The following is a 16,933-nucleotide window of genomic DNA, read 5'->3' as shown; positions in this document are numbered from 1 at the left end:
GTTTCTGGCAATTATGCACCCCAAGTGCAAATGACACTTAGAATGGAAAAGAAACATAGAATAACAGAGTTGGAAGAGACCACATGGGCCATCTAGTCCAACCCCCTGCCATGGGAATGGGAATGAGCCCTGTTAACTTGTTAAAAACATGTATTCACCGTGCACAAGAAGTGCACAAGTGTACTAAATCCACCAATATCCCATCCCCACTTTCATCACTGTCTATGTGTGCAAGATGACCATCTGCAGTAGAAATAATCTTCTATCCATGGAGGTTCTACATACTGAAAGCAACAAAATAGGAAGGGGGTGGCATGTCCAATCCCCCTGCTCCTCCCATTTACAGAAAATGTCTGAACTTGTCTTATACTTCAACTTCTTTTCTATGGGCTTCTACCATTATAATAAACTTAGAAATTCTAACATGGCATTGAATATGCAAGAGGAAAGTGACCGAAACAACTTTTATGCAAATGGACTTTGGGATCATTTGGTATTCAAGTCTATTTCCCCCCTAAATGCAGACTTGCTGCTCATATTGGCACCATTTTATAGCAGTCTGAAAATTGCGCTGTTGACTCAGAAAAATCCATTCAGCTGTGCCCTGATTGTAACCATACATGTTGTGGCTGATTGTACCCATAAATTAGCAAATCTCTGCTGAAGCAAAGCACTGGATTAAAATTGGCTGGGCAGTGAATTCATTTATATCTTCCCAAAAAGAGAGCACACAATACTTTAAACATTTAAAAATCCCCCCACCATTCAATATGCTCTGTGCAGCCAGCCTCTTTCTTTCTTTCTTTCTTTCTTTCTTTCTTTCTTTCTTTCTTTCTTTCTTTCTTTCTTTCTTTCTTTCTTTCTTTCTTTCCTGTGATTTGCAAGCATGTAACAGGTTGAGTCAGTTTCTGTCACAGCTATCTAAAAATGCACTGAATAATTAAGTAAGCAGTTTAATTAATGATGCACAAGATTTTTTGAAGAAAGCCAAGAAACTGCACAGAAATGTAATCATCTTGTACTTGGCTAGCTCAGTGGAGAAACTGACAGCTTCTTGATCATACATTATCTTCTGACCAGAAACAAGTCGCGTACATTTTAAAGGTGTCAAAACAAGACTGAGCAGATGTCTCGAGCAAAAAACATATACCTTAAGTAGACGTTTACGTGGGGCTTCGGGAAGACAGGTTTGGGTTAAACAATACCTTTAGAGAAAGAAGGATGTGCCCACACTAATGAGTGTATTTCTAATCCCCAACATCCTTGAACTAGTATCTATTGCTAAGATTCTTTCTTCATTTTTATTCATAAAGCATCACATCTGCAACAGCCTTGTGATATTCGCCTATAGCAGTGGTTCTCAACTTATGGGTCCCCAGATGTTTTGGCCTTCAACTCCCAGAAATCCTAACTGCTGGTAAACTGGCTGGGATTTCTAGGAGTTGCAGGCCAAAACACCTGGGGACCCACAGGTTGAGAATCACTGGCCTACAGTAATGAGGCCTGTGAGAAAGTTAGAACGTTGGAGGGCAAGCTCAGTTTCAGAGTGTTTGTTACAATCTCCTGATGACCACAATCAACCCCTGCTAATAGACTTCAGTCTTTTCTACCAATACTTAACTTAGAAACACACAACCCAAAATTCCTTATCTGAATACTTACAAAAAAAAGGAGGTTGAAGAGGAAAAGGAAGTACTTTGTGACCTTCAGACAGCCGGACCCCATCTTCTCTTTTCACAAAATCTGGAAAGAAAACAAACAACAATTTAAGTAATCATCCGCTGCACAGGAATGACTTGAATGGTGAAAGCAGCTCTTTGCTAAGGGTTGCTCCTCCTTTCTCAGGGGAGGAAGTGGGACAGATTTAGTCTTGTCTCGTTAAGAAAGTTTATTGTTTTGTTCTGATATTTACTATCAATTCAACTAGCATTCCCACTCATCTAGTGCAGCACACAGGCATCAACTCCAGGAGCAAAGTTCAATGCCAGCAGAGCCCAGAGTTTGGAAATTCCCTTGTTTCAATAGCCTCATTGGCTACGACCATTTTTGGATATAATTCAAAATGTTGATCGTGACTTATAAAGCCTCATATGGCTTTGGTCCAGATGACTTCTCCGCATTTGACCCCCCCCCCTAAGGTTTGAGATCACCGAGGGAAGGCTTTCTCTAGGTCCCACCAGCATCACCCCACCTTCTTAATTATCTGCTTCCAGGCTGTAAATTCTCACGCCCCATAACAAACCATGTCAGTGTTCTCTTTGCTCCTCTTCTGTTGTCAGTCAACTTTTACTATTTATTTAGACAGATTTCTGGCCATTAAGTGGTCATTGCAGGAGCATTTGTAATGGAGTTTTTTCTCATCTGTTTTGTTTTAAATACTTTTAAATGGATATTTTCTCAGCACTCTTTTTGTATAAAATATAATTGTTTTCAATGCTATTATTATGATTTATTTGAGCTGTATTCTCTTTCAATTAAGTTTGCAAGCCAACTTGGATCCTTCACTAGGGGAAAAGCAAACAAAAATATAGACATAGATTTAGTAATCTCCTAGCTCTATAATCTGTTCTTCCTCTTCACGAACAAACTCTCCCTTTGAGCCTTCACTTGTAAATGACATTGTCTTTCAAGCACTCTTTCTTGCCTAAACTTCACCCACAGGCAAAGGTCTCAGTGAACAAAGCTGTAACTGCAGCAAAGGCCCCCCACCCTAAGAAAACAATGCGATGGAGAAAGTGGAACACCTTATCCAGGCACGTAGCCAGGATTTTGATTCGGGGGGGGGGGGGGGGGGGCTGAGTCTAAGTGAGAGAGGATCTACCCTAGCAAACCTTTTGTATCGTTATCCCAATACCCCCTTGCATATGGGATATAGTGAGCATGGTGATCAAATCTTGATATGAATAAACATAACAGTTTGAATAATAAATGTAAAGCCTTATTGTGGACCACCCTGAGAATTTCGGGGGGGGGGGGTGAAGCCCCTCAAGCCCACCCCCCACCCCCACTACATGCCTGACCCTATCTGTATCCTCATGTGAAATCGGGGCTTTGGGAAACCAGGGTAAGCATTTCTGTTCAGCCATGGCAACCCACTAGATTGGAAACACTGGGCAAGTTTCACTTTCTCAGCCTAAGAAGAAGGAAATGGCAAACCTCATCTGAGGAAATTCTGCTACCGTGTTTCCCCGAAAATAAGACAGTGCCTTATATTAATTTTTGTTCCCAAAGATGCACTAGGTCTTATTTTCAGGGGATGTCTTATTTTTCTATGAAGATTTCATATTTATTGTTGAACAAAAAAAGGAACATTTATTATATACTGTACAGTAGTTGTCATCACAAACCAGCATAACCAGACAAACTGTGAATTCTATCAAGAATTTCTTGTTATTACCATTATTTCCATGTACAACACTTTATGGTACGTACATTTACCGATCCTGCATGCTTGGTGTTCTGTTCAGCGAGAATGCTTCCAAACAAAAACTTTGCTAGGTCTTACTTTTGGGGGAGGCCTTATATTTAGCAATTCAGCAAAACCTCTACTAGGTCTTATTTTCTGAGGATGTCTTATTTTAGGGGAAACAGAGTAGGAAAACACTACCATAGATAGGGTCACCATAAGGCTGCGTCAACTTGGAAGATACATAACAACAGCAAAGTTCACCAACAGGGTTTCCTCTCTGGTCAAAAACTTTCACTTTCTTCAATAAGTTTCTTTCATTTCCTTCTCGCAACACAGGGCGCAAGGTGGCAATTCTTATAACGGTGTTAAGTGGCTAGCATTCGACCACATCCTTAATTGTTCTGTGTGACAATGCAACAGGAAATAAAGCAGGACACAGATGAAGAGCAGCCAACCTAGCTGCTCAGAGCTTCCTTGCTCTAAACTGCATTAGGCAAAGGGCAGGCAACAAAGCAAGTTATTCTGTTCCAGTTTAAATCCCGCTTCTAATCCTATTAGGTTATTTAGGTCAGTACCGAGATCAGGATGGAATTGGAGCATCATTCTAATTGGATGGCGCTCTAACTGGCCAACAGCAGTTTTCAAAAATATATAAGCTTTGTTGGGTGGGTGGAGCATGGAAGGTACGATACTTCAGATCTTCCAGAAGGAGGAAGAAAATTACTATTCAGTTCTAGAACAGCAAGACACATGTCCACACTTTCACCCAAATATAGGCTTGCTGAGGAAGGAATCTTCCCATCATTCACCTTTGCTTTTAAACTAAAATACTAAGGATTGAACCTGGAACTTACTGTACACAAAGAGTATATGCAACTATCAAGCTATGATCACTCCCTCTTGAAAGCTTTGCTGAGGAGTAGATCTTGGTTCTGAGTTTTTCAAGGAGAGATGCTCTGTTTACTTAAGCAGGCATCCATTTGAAGACACATGATTTTTAAATGTTGTTGCTGAAAATGTTTAACTGTATCTGCTTGCATCCTTTCTTGAATATATATGCCTGTATTAATTTAGATTCATGTTCATTCACAAATACCATGTCTCTACATGAGCACAGGTATTCCATCCCTGTATCAGCTGAATTGGACTGGAAGGCATGTTTTTCAATTTACTGAATGAATTTACAGACCACAAGTTAATTCCATATATACCTTTATTAGAGAACTAATGATTTTCACAAAACTGAAAGCACCTCAAGGGCTTTCCCCAGGCTTTCTGTTCCCAGTTTCTATGTATGTTCACCTGAACAAAATTGTCAATTATACATCCTTGAGAGTGCCAAAAGAAATACAGTCAATACAAAATTGGTTTCATAGTAGAAAATGACAACTATTTACAAATCATGCCTAGCTCTGGAAGAAAAAAAATGTCAAAATGGGAAAGATATAAGGCTTCTTTTTATTAGCATGGCATCCGGTTTCAACCAAAATTGGCTAATCAGATCTTGAATCTTCCTTTGCAAAAATGTTTTAATACAAACAAGGTTCAAAGTTAGATTTCCGAGAATAAGACCTCAGAAATTTCAAAGCAACAGCACCTGATATCTAATATGCTATGTGAAAACATGCATGAGGTGTGAAGAATGCTTTCTTTTTAACAGGAAACTAGCTTTCCTACAGCTCTCCAATGTATACATGATGTTACTATTATGTTACTATTTAGTTATTAAAGTGAGGAGGCTGAAGGAGATCTATCCATATTAAACCCACACAGCTAAGTCATTCTACAGCAATTTCTCTAGTGTGGCTAATATCAGTTTTTAAAAAAGTTTTGAAAATGTATTTTTTGTACTAAAAGTGTTGAAAAAGCATTGATTTTCAGATCCAAAAATCTGTAATTTAATTAGCCAAAGATGTTGTGCAGATAAAAGACATCCCAGCCATTTCCTCATTTCTACTAATTTAAAATACTGAAATCATTTTGATACAAAATGGCGCTCTGAATCCCCTCGGGTGAGAAGGGCGGGATATAAATGTTGTAAATACATAAATACAATGGTTCCATGTAAAAGCATGCCTTTTACTTCAATAGAATTAATTCATCTACAATTTGTACTGCTAGAAGAAACATACAAAACAATTTACCTGAAAAGGCAAAGCAATAGTTAGCCTTGGCTACTGATCGAGAGGGAATTCAAAATTGACAGAGAGACTGAGGCCCCTTCTACACTGCCATTTAAACCAGATTATCAAAGCAAGATAATCTACATTGTCTGGTTTGAACTGGATTATATGAGTCTACACTGCCATATCATCCAGTTCAAAGCAGATAATCTGGATTTTATATGGCAGTGTAGAAGTGCCCTAACAATTACAAAGCAATGGAAAAGAATTCACTATCAGACAAACAAGGCTTTGATCACAGATCAGTTTGCATTTAAGAAATGGTGAGTGCAAGCAGAGCCGGTCTAACAATGAGGCGAATTAAGCGGTCGCTTCGAGTGCAAAACATACGGGGGCGCAGTCGAGGCTGCTTTTTCTGTTGATTTGTTGTAAAACATGATGTTTTGGTGCTTAATTTGTAAAATCTTAATATAATTTGATGTTTAATAGGCTTTTCCTTAATCCCTCCTTATTATCCAACATTTTCGCTTATCCAATGCTTTTATTTTTCAGTGATTGGTTTGGGGGGGGGGAGCAAAATTCTGTTCGCCTACACTTGAAAAATACCTAGGGCCGACTCTGAGTGCAAGAAACATTCTAAAATGTATAGTCAACCCACATTACTACAATAGCTATTTTCTAATACCAATGGTTCAGAAAACTAGTTTTCCCCACCCAAAGTGAATACATAAAGCTGGAGAGAAAAGCCCAGCTTGGGAAATCTGCCCTGTTTTAGAAAGCCTTTTTAAAAATCTGTTTTGCCTATGTATCTAAATAGCTAAGTCTAAACATGGGAGAAATGGAAGGGAGGTATTAAAATGTTACTGACCATGGAAGCCTTAGACCTGAGAATCTCCCATATAAATATAGATAGGAGACAGAAGCAGCAAGTTACATTGCCCAGAACAGTACCGACCACAAGGATGTTATTAAGTGCAGTGAACCCAGTCCTTGGAAATTCACACAGTCAACCAGGTTCTGTTCTACTTCTCTCTTTTTTCTCTTTCAGAACAGAGACCTTCTTGTTATTGGCTGGAGAAGGCAGAGTTGTGACTCAATTCAGCTCAGTCCGTAATGTGAACCCAACGAGCTTCCCTTTTAGCGGGAAGATACCTGAATAGGGCCAGCACACCATGTTTCACCATCCTATCTCTTCACTTGCTTCCAAACAACTTAGCAAAGAACTGTAAAAAGATACTGTGGGAAAAAATGAGACGGATGTGAATTTGCAGCTTCTCTTTCCACTGGAAAAAATTATTGTCTCCACCAAGCCTTTTTTTTTCAGAACCTTTGCTAGAAGCATGAATACACATTCCATTAATATTTTCACCTTCGGCTTTTAAGGTTATTACATTTTTGGGTTCAAACACACACCCTTCTATCAGCAAGTAAAAGAAGTATGAGAAGATTGTAATTATGTCTCTACCATCATTATTTTCTTCGTCAAGCATCATCTTAAGAATTAATATTTCTGGAATTAATAGCAATTTCGCATTTGAAAAACAGTCACAAATACTTTCAATCAATAACATTATTATTGCACACGGGTGGTCTCTTCTTATACTTTTTCAACAAAACTCAAAATATACATTATAATGTTTCCTTTATTAGGCTACTTGGAAAGTTGTAAAATATATTTTCCCATCTTTCAAAGGTCAATAGGTGCTTCAAAACATACAGGAGAGAAAAATGACAGTATTGGGATCCTGGCTGCATCTTGTTTGAGGTATTTGCTTAAGCTGCTGTTTAAGATGATCTGCAGGGAGGGCTGATATGAGTAGAGTCCATGCGAGACAATTGGGGAGAGAGACAGTAAAAGCCAGGTCATAACATTTCACCTTCATTAGCAGCAAAATCAATTTGTTTGAGATCTAGGACATCTGGGAGTGAGCATATTACACATATTTACATATTAAAGTCACTCCACTGGTTGCCAATTAGTACCAAGTGTTGGTTTTGACCTTTAAAGTCCCACATGGTTTAGGTTCAGGTTACCCACAGGATTCTCCTGTACAATCTGCCCCAACACTTTGGTCCTTTGGGGGATATTCTTATTATTCTTATTATTAATTATTATTATGCTTATTTATATATAGCTTTCTCTCTCCATAAGGAAACTCAAAGCAGCTAACACCAAAAGCACTGCAATACAATTTAAAATATACAAATATTAAAACGGTATTAATATAAAAAACAATTCAGATTAAATCCATAAAAACATATAAAACCACAACAGCCCTTGACCTGATCTTAAAAACCTTCAATAAAAAAGGTTTTAGCCTGCCACCATTCCAACCAGCCAGAACCCGATTGGCAACTATCACTCAGAGGACATTTTCATCGGCTGCCCCAAGACTATGGAAGGGCCAGCTAGAAGAGCTTTGAGAGCTACATGAGCTATCATAATTTAAGGGACAACTGAAAACCTCTCCCTTCTGGCAGGCCTACTCAGTCAATTTTTAACTATGAATTTTAATTTTTCTGTGTATTTTATTATGTGTATTTTACAGAAATACATTTTAATATATACATGTTTTATGATGATGTGTTTTAACTATGTTGTGCCCCGAGCCACAGCCAACACAGATATCCTGATTAAGTAGACTCAGATGCCTCTACACGATAGAATTAATGCAGTTTGACATTCCTTTACCATGGTCCAATGCTGTGGAATAATAGGGATTGTAGTTTAGACTTCTTTGACAACAAATGCTGGTGCCTCACTAAACTACAAATCCCAGGATTCCACAGCATGGAACTATGGTACTTAAAGTGGTATCAAACTGCATTATTCTACAGTGCAAATGCACCCTCTGACTATAAAAGGTTATGCTACAAAAACCCTATCTACATTGCTGCAAGATCCCTTTGCATATTGATTCAGATTAACATAATTATGTCTTTGACTATTATGTTCCCTACTGCTGTAATGAGTAATAGAACTTTTGTTACTTTTGGCACAATATAACAAGAACAGAGTGGAGTGCTTTTTGGAAAAGTAATTCTCCAAACAAATATTAATTTAAAGATAACGGAACAGCTATGTTTGTAAAGAAATTCACCAAGAATGGCTTCCTGAATTTTCCTGAAATTCATCCAAATTTGCATAGTATCCCACTCTGTGTTTAAAGATGGAACAGGCAATATGAATGAGAGCGAGCAACATGAGAGAAAAGCTGCCTCCACTTATGCTACAGCACATTAAATGCCTAGACACAGCTATTTTATCTTCATGCCCTACAGCAGGAGGCCATTAAAAAGTTATGGGAAATGTACCAAAGAAACAGGTATGCTGTTCTGTTGTACAAGCAAGTAATACCTTCATATTACCTGGTGCAAGGTAATGAACAGGGGCAGAATTAATGATCCTTTTGTTTACTAACAGTAGTCAGCACATTCCCTAGAACAGGTCATCTGTGAAGATTTCAGCTGCCAATCAGGTTAACTTTGTCATATATACCCAACTAAGTGTGTACCGTCAAAATTAATTATCCGAGGGCAGCAGATTTATACATGGCCCCAACCCATCGCTGTTTTGTAATTAAAAAGACACTGCCAGAGCTATGCCATCATCTGCCAGCACTAACACAGAGCCCACTAAAAGCTGGCTTTGAAGTTCCCTGTAAAAATGCATCACTCCAAATACTTTTGAGATGGTTTCTGGGGAATTATCAAAGTGGACACTGTTCTACCTAGAACACCATGCTTTAATTTATCAGTTTTTATGTAGCTGGAGGAAAGTAGAGGTGTTTGGGGTTTTTTTTTTTAACAAAGAATTGTCCACCACCAACATGACATTTGGCAGAAAATATCAGGAGCTAACTTGGCACTTTAGACTGTGGCTTCTGCTTTGTTTCTTTATATTTGCTGTTCACCCAACAGCCCTACATACATTTTCTTTCATAGTCATTTTCCCATATGTTATAGCATTTTAATGGAACCTGTCCCCGTATTCCTCCTTTTTTCATTCTGATTTTATCTATAGACCCTTGAGCTCTGCACTAGTCACCTTTTGCCGTGTGAAAAATTGATGCTCAGGCTTTTAAAGTAACTGTCTTGTTATGTCGTTTTTGTTTATTGTTGGAATGTTTTAAATTGCTGTTAAATGTTATACATGTAATGCTATGTTATGTTGTTGTTCGGGCTTCTCCCTGTGTAAGCCGCCCCAAGTCCCTTCGGGGTATAAGAATAAAGATGATGATGATTATCTCCCTGTTAGGCGTGATTCATCCAGATAACCATTTCAACATGGCCACCTGTTTTGTGACTGCTCTGTACTTCTTCTCTTTCATTTACATTATTCAAGCACTCCTGGGAGCATGCAGATTTGAGTTGATGTGCAAATTGGCCCTTCTACAGTCAAAAGAGGGTTATTTCCATATAGGCCACAAATGTGTAGCATGGTTTTCAAGGTTTTGTGGACTAACAACACCCACTTCTCCAACTGCATTCTGCATGCACTGAAAAATGTACAACAGATGTTCCTGGGAATGTTTTTGCACACACACCCCTATAAGAATGCCTACATTTGAGGAAGTAACGGTGTGGCATTCACCAGAAAAGAAAGCAGGTGGTATGAGGTTCTATAGAAATTGACCCACATGGTGTCCTCGGGGAGATAGGGTGGGTTATAAATAAATTGTTGTTGTTGTGTCAAGAACATATGAAGTTGCCTCAATGAGTCAGAACATTTTGTCAAAACATAGAGGTTCATTTTCTCTGAGCTCTATAACTCTCCCAAAACAAGTGATGTTACATCAGATATGTCAAAACATGCCAATACGTGAGGCATCACTGGTCACTAAGCCTGTTCTATTCTCATTTGACAGAGCCCTATTTGTATAGGGACTTTCCTAAGGGGTTTCTACACTTCTGCAAAACCAGGTTTCCTACAAATGTAGTAATAATTCAATCTTTTATGTGGGTGGTACCACTTGGCAGAACAACTAGAAATAGAATGAACAAATATTACTCTTTCTCTCAGACTGGTTTCACTACCTAATAAAACTGACTGTGAAACTGTTTAGCTCATTTTCATAATGACCACTCCGCTTAACCTGACCAGCTTATTTAATATTCTATAGGTTCCGGGTTTTGTTTTTTTTTAGATTATCTGCACATAGGAAATGAGAGATAGGCGAGAAAAGGGGCTAGTCACATGTCTCACACCTGCTAAGTTTTTCTTGAAGAAGCTTTGACAGAGGACTCCACTTACACAAGGTTTCTGTAAAAAAAAAAACCCAGCTGTCCTAGAAACTTCCCTGGCTGTCAGAACAGCTTTACTACCTTTCAACAAGGTAGCCAGCAAAAGAGGGGAAAGTTCTCCCCCATCACAGCCATTTCTTGTGAGTCTTTTCATTCTGTGGCCTAGCTGTGTTTCAGGGCACCTACTCTGCCATGAGGCACCGCTGACATGCTCTGAAAGTGTGACTAACTCCCTTTCCCCAAAGTTGGCAGTGAGTAGTTGGCAGTAAAAGGTTTTGGGTTTTGGATTAGTTTTGATTGCAAATTTCCAGATAAGGGAGATTCCACCTGAACTAGTATACTGGAATGTATCTGCAGACTCAATATTCATAGTTTAACTTACCCATGCTTTAAAAAATACCCCTTTTCCCGCAGAAGTGTTTGTCAGCCTCTCAAGGTCGTCCAGAGCAATTCTGTGGTATATTTCTGGCCCACATACAGTCAAAATATGGCATTCACTATTATCCATGATTTCAGGTATCCAGTGGGGATGGGGTGGGGATGGAGGAGGTCTTGTAATGTATCTCCTGGGGATACAGGGGCCATGCAGTACTAGTGAACACATTTATCACATAGTAATTTTGCAAAAATTGTTGTTTTTTTTACTTTGACAATGAATGAAAAGAAAAATGTAAAAACACTTGCCTTTTAATGGCTAAAAGTCAGAATCCATTCCAGCATAGTGTTGGTAGGAGATCAGAAGGAAAATGCACAACAGGAGTGTGAAGAATAGTTGCAAAATTTCCTGTTCTCTACAGGAGAAGTTGTTTTGAGATACCTTGTATAGAAACCGTATGAGTGTACTGGCCCCCAGAATGAGCACAAGAAATGGACTGTGGTATTTTCCCCCTATCATGCTTTCTGTAATTTATACATATTTGGAGGTAACCATGTAGGCCATAAAGCAAAATACAGCAACATTATGTTATGTTGGATAATAAGGAGGGATTAAGGAAAAGCCTATTAAACATCAAATTAGGTTATGATTTTACAAATTAAGCACCAAAACATCATGTTATACAACAGATTTGACAGAAAAAGTAGTTCAATATGCAGTAATGCTAAGTAGTAATTACTGTATTTATGAATTTAGCACCAAAATATCACTATGTATTGAAAACGTTGACTACAAAATGTGTTGGATAATCCAGAACATTGGATAAGCGAGTGTTGGATAAGTGAGACTCTATTGTAGTTTGAAGCAAACATAATCCACTTGTCAGAGTTTTGATATTTAAAGCTATTACAATGAAAATGGGGAAAAAATTGCCCTTCTCCCACAAAATGAAATTATGCAAAACTAATAACAACCTGCCTGCCAATATTGAGCCCTATTAAAAACAGTTCCAGGGTCCCTCAGACTTTTTGGAATAAAGCATCTTATAAATATATTTTTAGAAAAATTGAAAGGATCTCATGTAAAACTTTCTGTGACTAAAGTTTCAAAAGGACTAACTCATTCCACATTTCTTCTTTCTTTTAACCAGCCCTCACTTCTACTTCTCACCTTCAGCATTCCCCATATTCTCACTACTATATCAGAAATAATCCACTTTCTGACATAGGTTCTTAGGCAACACCAACCCATCTATACATCTAACATAGGTTGCTCTCATCACAAAGAGTTATCATGATGTAATTCATGTCCAAATTCAATTGTATACAAAGCTGCAGAAATAAATATAGTGTAGGCCAGCATATTGCACCAGTTTGTGTTTTGTGGTTTCAGTTTACACAAAGATCCTCTGTTGAAGAAGGTGAAGGCATTGTGGAACCAGAATTCCCACACTGAGCTCCTAGAAGCAGCATCCTGCCCTGGGTATCAAATCTAATAGAAATCCTGGGTGCACTTATTTTCCCAGAGAAGGAGTTTGTCTCCTTCCTCTGCCAAGAGAAGCGACAGAAGCCTGGCTGTTTTTCTCTCTGCAGAGAAAGGGGACCAATGCTTTTCTTGGTAGAGGGAAGTGACAGAAGTAGGGCTACACTTCTCTTGGCAGAAGAAGAGGAGTATGGCTCCATGTCACTAAGCTTCCCACCAAATTTAACACCTGGGGAGGGGTATTCTTTTAAGGGCTCAGCATGGGCAGCCTGAAACTCAACATGTGAGTCTCTGTGGGGCAATAAGTGACTGGAGGATGGAAAGTATTTTGGTTATGTGCAGTATTTTCACCTTTCAACAACATGCCAATTGTGGGGAAAATCCATTCAGAAACATATCTCTGAAAAAGGGCTCCAGATTTTAAACAAAAATCCTATCATGAGAAGAATCCCAGAATTGACAGCTCATGTAATATGCAGACCAGTCAAAATGATTAGGAAAGTCTTCTTAGCCATTAGTTTCAAGAGAAAGACTTTATAGGTTCCATATACCTAGGGATTAGGGGCAGAACTGTACGTGTTACCTGGTATGTGGGTGATCCTAATGGAATTAAGTATAGCAACATGAGAACATTACTCAATTCCAGACCTGTCAAATCCCACACTAAGCCTTGCCACCTATAATTTGCATCATCCACCCTTCCCATTCTCCATATTGTGATCAGACAACCATGAGAAAGCCAATTCATCACATTGCCCAGAAGAGTCCGTGCAAAAGGAGTTCTGGCAAGGCTGCTATAAGCTAAACTGGGGAGAACATACATATGGGATAACTTCCACAGGAATTTGGCAGCTGAAGAAGCAAGCAGAAAGAACTGGATTTGTTTCAGGATATGTGTGTTACAAGGAGGGGGAAGGGATCCCAAGATCTCCAGACTTACATATGTGGTGTTCAATTTCAGCTGCTGATTGTCTGGAAATGGATTAACCAGAAACAAAGGCAGACACGGTGGCCTCTCCTAAGTGCTGAGTAGTCTTATGTTCCAAGTTCACATCAAGGAAACTACAGTAGTCTCAAAGGCAGAACAAAATTGGATTCAACCCTCTAGAAACTCACCTCTGAAAAGATGGGATGCTAGATATTATGCAAAGATTGCTATCTCAAAACTATGGCTATGTGTTAGCCCCTCATCTGAATCAATAAGGCAGAAACTGAGCATAGGAGTTTCAGCCCCTTTAGTTGTTGTTCTTAGAATAAGGAACTTAGAACATATAGTGAAATCTCAACACTTCAGTTGAGAAGGATCAACTACTATACCTTCTGTCTCTACCATTTACATACAGGTGGATGTAGTCCAAAGTGAAGCATTCACCATTTTTAACCAATGGAAGTGACCTCACATCACTTCTAGTTACATTTAGGGAATCTTATTGTTTGGGGTTTTGGGCTGTTTGGAGCTGTCTCCCCCTAAAACAGCCTTTTAAAATCAAGGTAAATTTCCATCTTCCCTTAAACAGGCCATAGTGAAGCCAATTCTGAAGAAGGCCTCCCTTGATTCGAACATTTTAAACAATTACAGACCTATCTCAAACCTCCCTTTCCTGGGCAAGGTCCTGGAGCGGGTGGTTGCCTCGCAGCTTCAGGGTTTCCTGGATGACACTGATTTTCTGGACCCATCGCAGTCTGGCTTCAGACCTGGTCATAGTACTGAGACGGCTTTGGTCGCCTTGGTGGATAACCTCCGCAGGGAGCTGGACAGGGGGAGTGTGACCCTGCTGGTTCTCTTGGACATCTCAGCAGCTTTCGATATCATCAACCATGGTATCCTTCTGGGACAGCTTTCCGGGATGGACCTTGGGGGTACTGCTCTGCAGTGGCTCCAGTCCTTCCTGGAGGGCCGTTCCCAGTTGGTGAAGCTGGGGGACACCTGCTCGGACCCCTGGCCATTGACCTGTGGGGTCCCGCAAGGTTCCATTCTGTCTCCCATGCTTTTCAACATCTACATGAAACCACTGGGCGAGGTCATCCGGAGTTTTGGAGTGCGGTGCCATCTCTACGCAAATGACACCCAACTCTATTACTCTTTTCCACCAAACTCCAAGGAAGCCCCCCAGATACTGGACCAGTGCTTGGCAGCTGTGATGGGCTGGATGAGGGTGAATAAGCTGAAGCTTAATCCTGACAAGACAGAGGTCCTCCAGGTCAGTCGTATGTCTAATCGGGGTATTGGGTGGCAACCTGTGCTTGACGGGGTCGCACTCCCCCTGAAGGCGCAGGTCTGTAGCTTGGGGGTCCTCCTGGACTCATCGCTGACACTTGATGCTCAGGTGTCGGCAGTGGCCGGGAGGGCCTTTGCACAACTAATACCTCGTGAAGTCTGACTTGGCCATGGTAGTCCACGCCTTAGTTACCTCTAGATTGGATTATTGCAATGCGCTCTATGTGGGGCTGCCTTTGAAGACAGCCCGGAAACTTCAATTAGTTCAACGCTCGGCAGCCTTGGTTCTGACGGGAGCCCAATACAGAGAGCGGTCAACCCTCCTGTTTAAGGAGCTCCACTGGCTGCCGTTCGTTTTCCGGACACAATTCAAAGTGCTGGTGATTACCTATAAAGCTCTGAACAGTTTGGGACCCATCTACCTTCGAGATCGTCTCTCCCCCTATGAACCTGCACGGTCTCTTCGGTCATCGGGGGAGGCCCTCCTCTCGCTTCCACCAGCGTCAAAAGCGCGGTTGGTGGGGACGAGAGAGAGGGCCTTCTCTGTAGTGGCCCCCCGGCTCTGGAACTCGTTGCCTAGGGAGATCAGGCAAGCCCCCACCTTGATGGAATTTTGGAAGAGCCTGAAAACCTGGCTTTTCACCCAGGCCTTTGGTTAAGATCGTCTATTGCCATCATAATTACAACTATACTCCTCGACCTTTTGTACTGGTCGCTCTTTTCCTGATTACTTGATATTAATTCAGGGCTCCTCCCTACCCAATGTGACCTTGATTGAATCTATTGCACTTATTTAAAAAATCTGTAATTTATAATGTGCACCTTGCTTATCCACTATTGCAACCTCATTGTTTTTAATTCGATGTTTTAATACCGTGTTGTGGTTTGTTTGTTTGTTTTCTGGGTTTTTTTCCGGTTACTGTGTATATATTATTATTGGTTTTGTTCTCTGATGTTTCATATTTTATTTTGTATTGTTTTGTATCCGATTTTGCTGTAAGCCGCCCCGAGTCCCCTTCGGGGGAGATGGAGGCGGGATATAAATAAACTTATTATTATTATTATTATTATTTTAAAAGGGAACCCTTCAAAAGGAGGTAGTTTCTACCACTGCTTTAATAGATCTTTTGGCATTGATTCCCATTTTACATCCTGATTACAGAACAGGAAGAACTCTTGAGCCTGCAACTGAGCTCAAGAAAAACAAGGAAAAGTTAAAGCAGTATCATTTAATACATTGCCATAAGACCAGCCGTTAGTAACTATTTAAAATAGTAATTAGATATATTTATGGATGATGGCTGTTACAAACCCCATTAGTCAAAATCCCATCTCACGCTTCTTGACCATATCGGACCTCAGAAGTCTATACTTCTAGCTAACTTTTTCATTCAATCAATTGGGAATGATGGTTAACATAAATCATGGTTAGTTTAAACAAAGTAGATTAACTGTGAGCAAATGTTTCTAAATGCCTCCTCCAAACATTACAAGACACAGAAATTTGAAAGAGTTACATTTTTGTAACACAACTCCCAGAATCCTCTTGCTAGCATGGATTGCCTGGAGGATTTTGGGTGTTGTAATTCACAAAAGCAACTTTTCTGACCTATAGGAGAGAGAAAAGATCAGGGATCTGGGAGGATTCTCAGTCCAAACCATAGTAGGAATATCTTATGATGGAAGAGTAGTGCAGCTTAAGCATTTGTTTAAGCCAGTGGTTCTCAACCTGGGGTCCCCAGATGTTTTTGGCCTACAACTACTAGAAAACCCAGCCAATTTACCAGCTGTTAAAATTTCTGGGAGTTGAAGGCCAAAAACATCTGGGGACCCCAGGTTGAGAACCAATGGTTTAAGCACTACTGGGAACAGGATACTGGCCAACATCAGGAGTTGGAATGATAGAGCCCTCAACATATTTTGAGCCAACAATTCCAGCTTTCCTTACTACTAAAGCTAATTGCCAATTGTACGCCGCCCTGAGTCCCTCCGGGTGAGAAGGGCAGGATAGAAATATTTGAAATAAAATAAATAAATAAATAAAGCTAGTGAAAGCTGCAGATCATCAACATCTGAAGGTC

General features: G+C 40.0%; 1 protein-coding gene across 1 annotated transcript in view; it reads right to left on the bottom strand.

Annotated features, from left to right (window-relative positions):
- The window catches only part of cd82 (CD82 molecule), an 88,680-nt gene that overhangs the window by 45,593 nt on the left and 26,154 nt on the right, over positions 1-16,933 (bottom strand). Inside the window, exon 2 of the mRNA XM_003214626.4 lies at positions 1,663-1,743. Coding sequence (XP_003214674.2) covers positions 1,663-1,725 — 63 coding nt within the window. The 5' untranslated portion in view covers positions 1,726-1,743. The remainder of the gene's footprint in view (positions 1-1,662; positions 1,744-16,933) is intronic.

The sequence above is a fragment of the Anolis carolinensis genome, chromosome 1 (assembly GCF_035594765.1).
Source record: "Anolis carolinensis isolate JA03-04 chromosome 1, rAnoCar3.1.pri, whole genome shotgun sequence".
Taxonomy (NCBI): domain Eukaryota; kingdom Metazoa; phylum Chordata; class Lepidosauria; order Squamata; family Dactyloidae; genus Anolis; species Anolis carolinensis.
The sequence above is the reverse complement of the archived record's forward strand: the minus strand, read 5'-3'. Positions and strand labels throughout refer to the sequence as shown.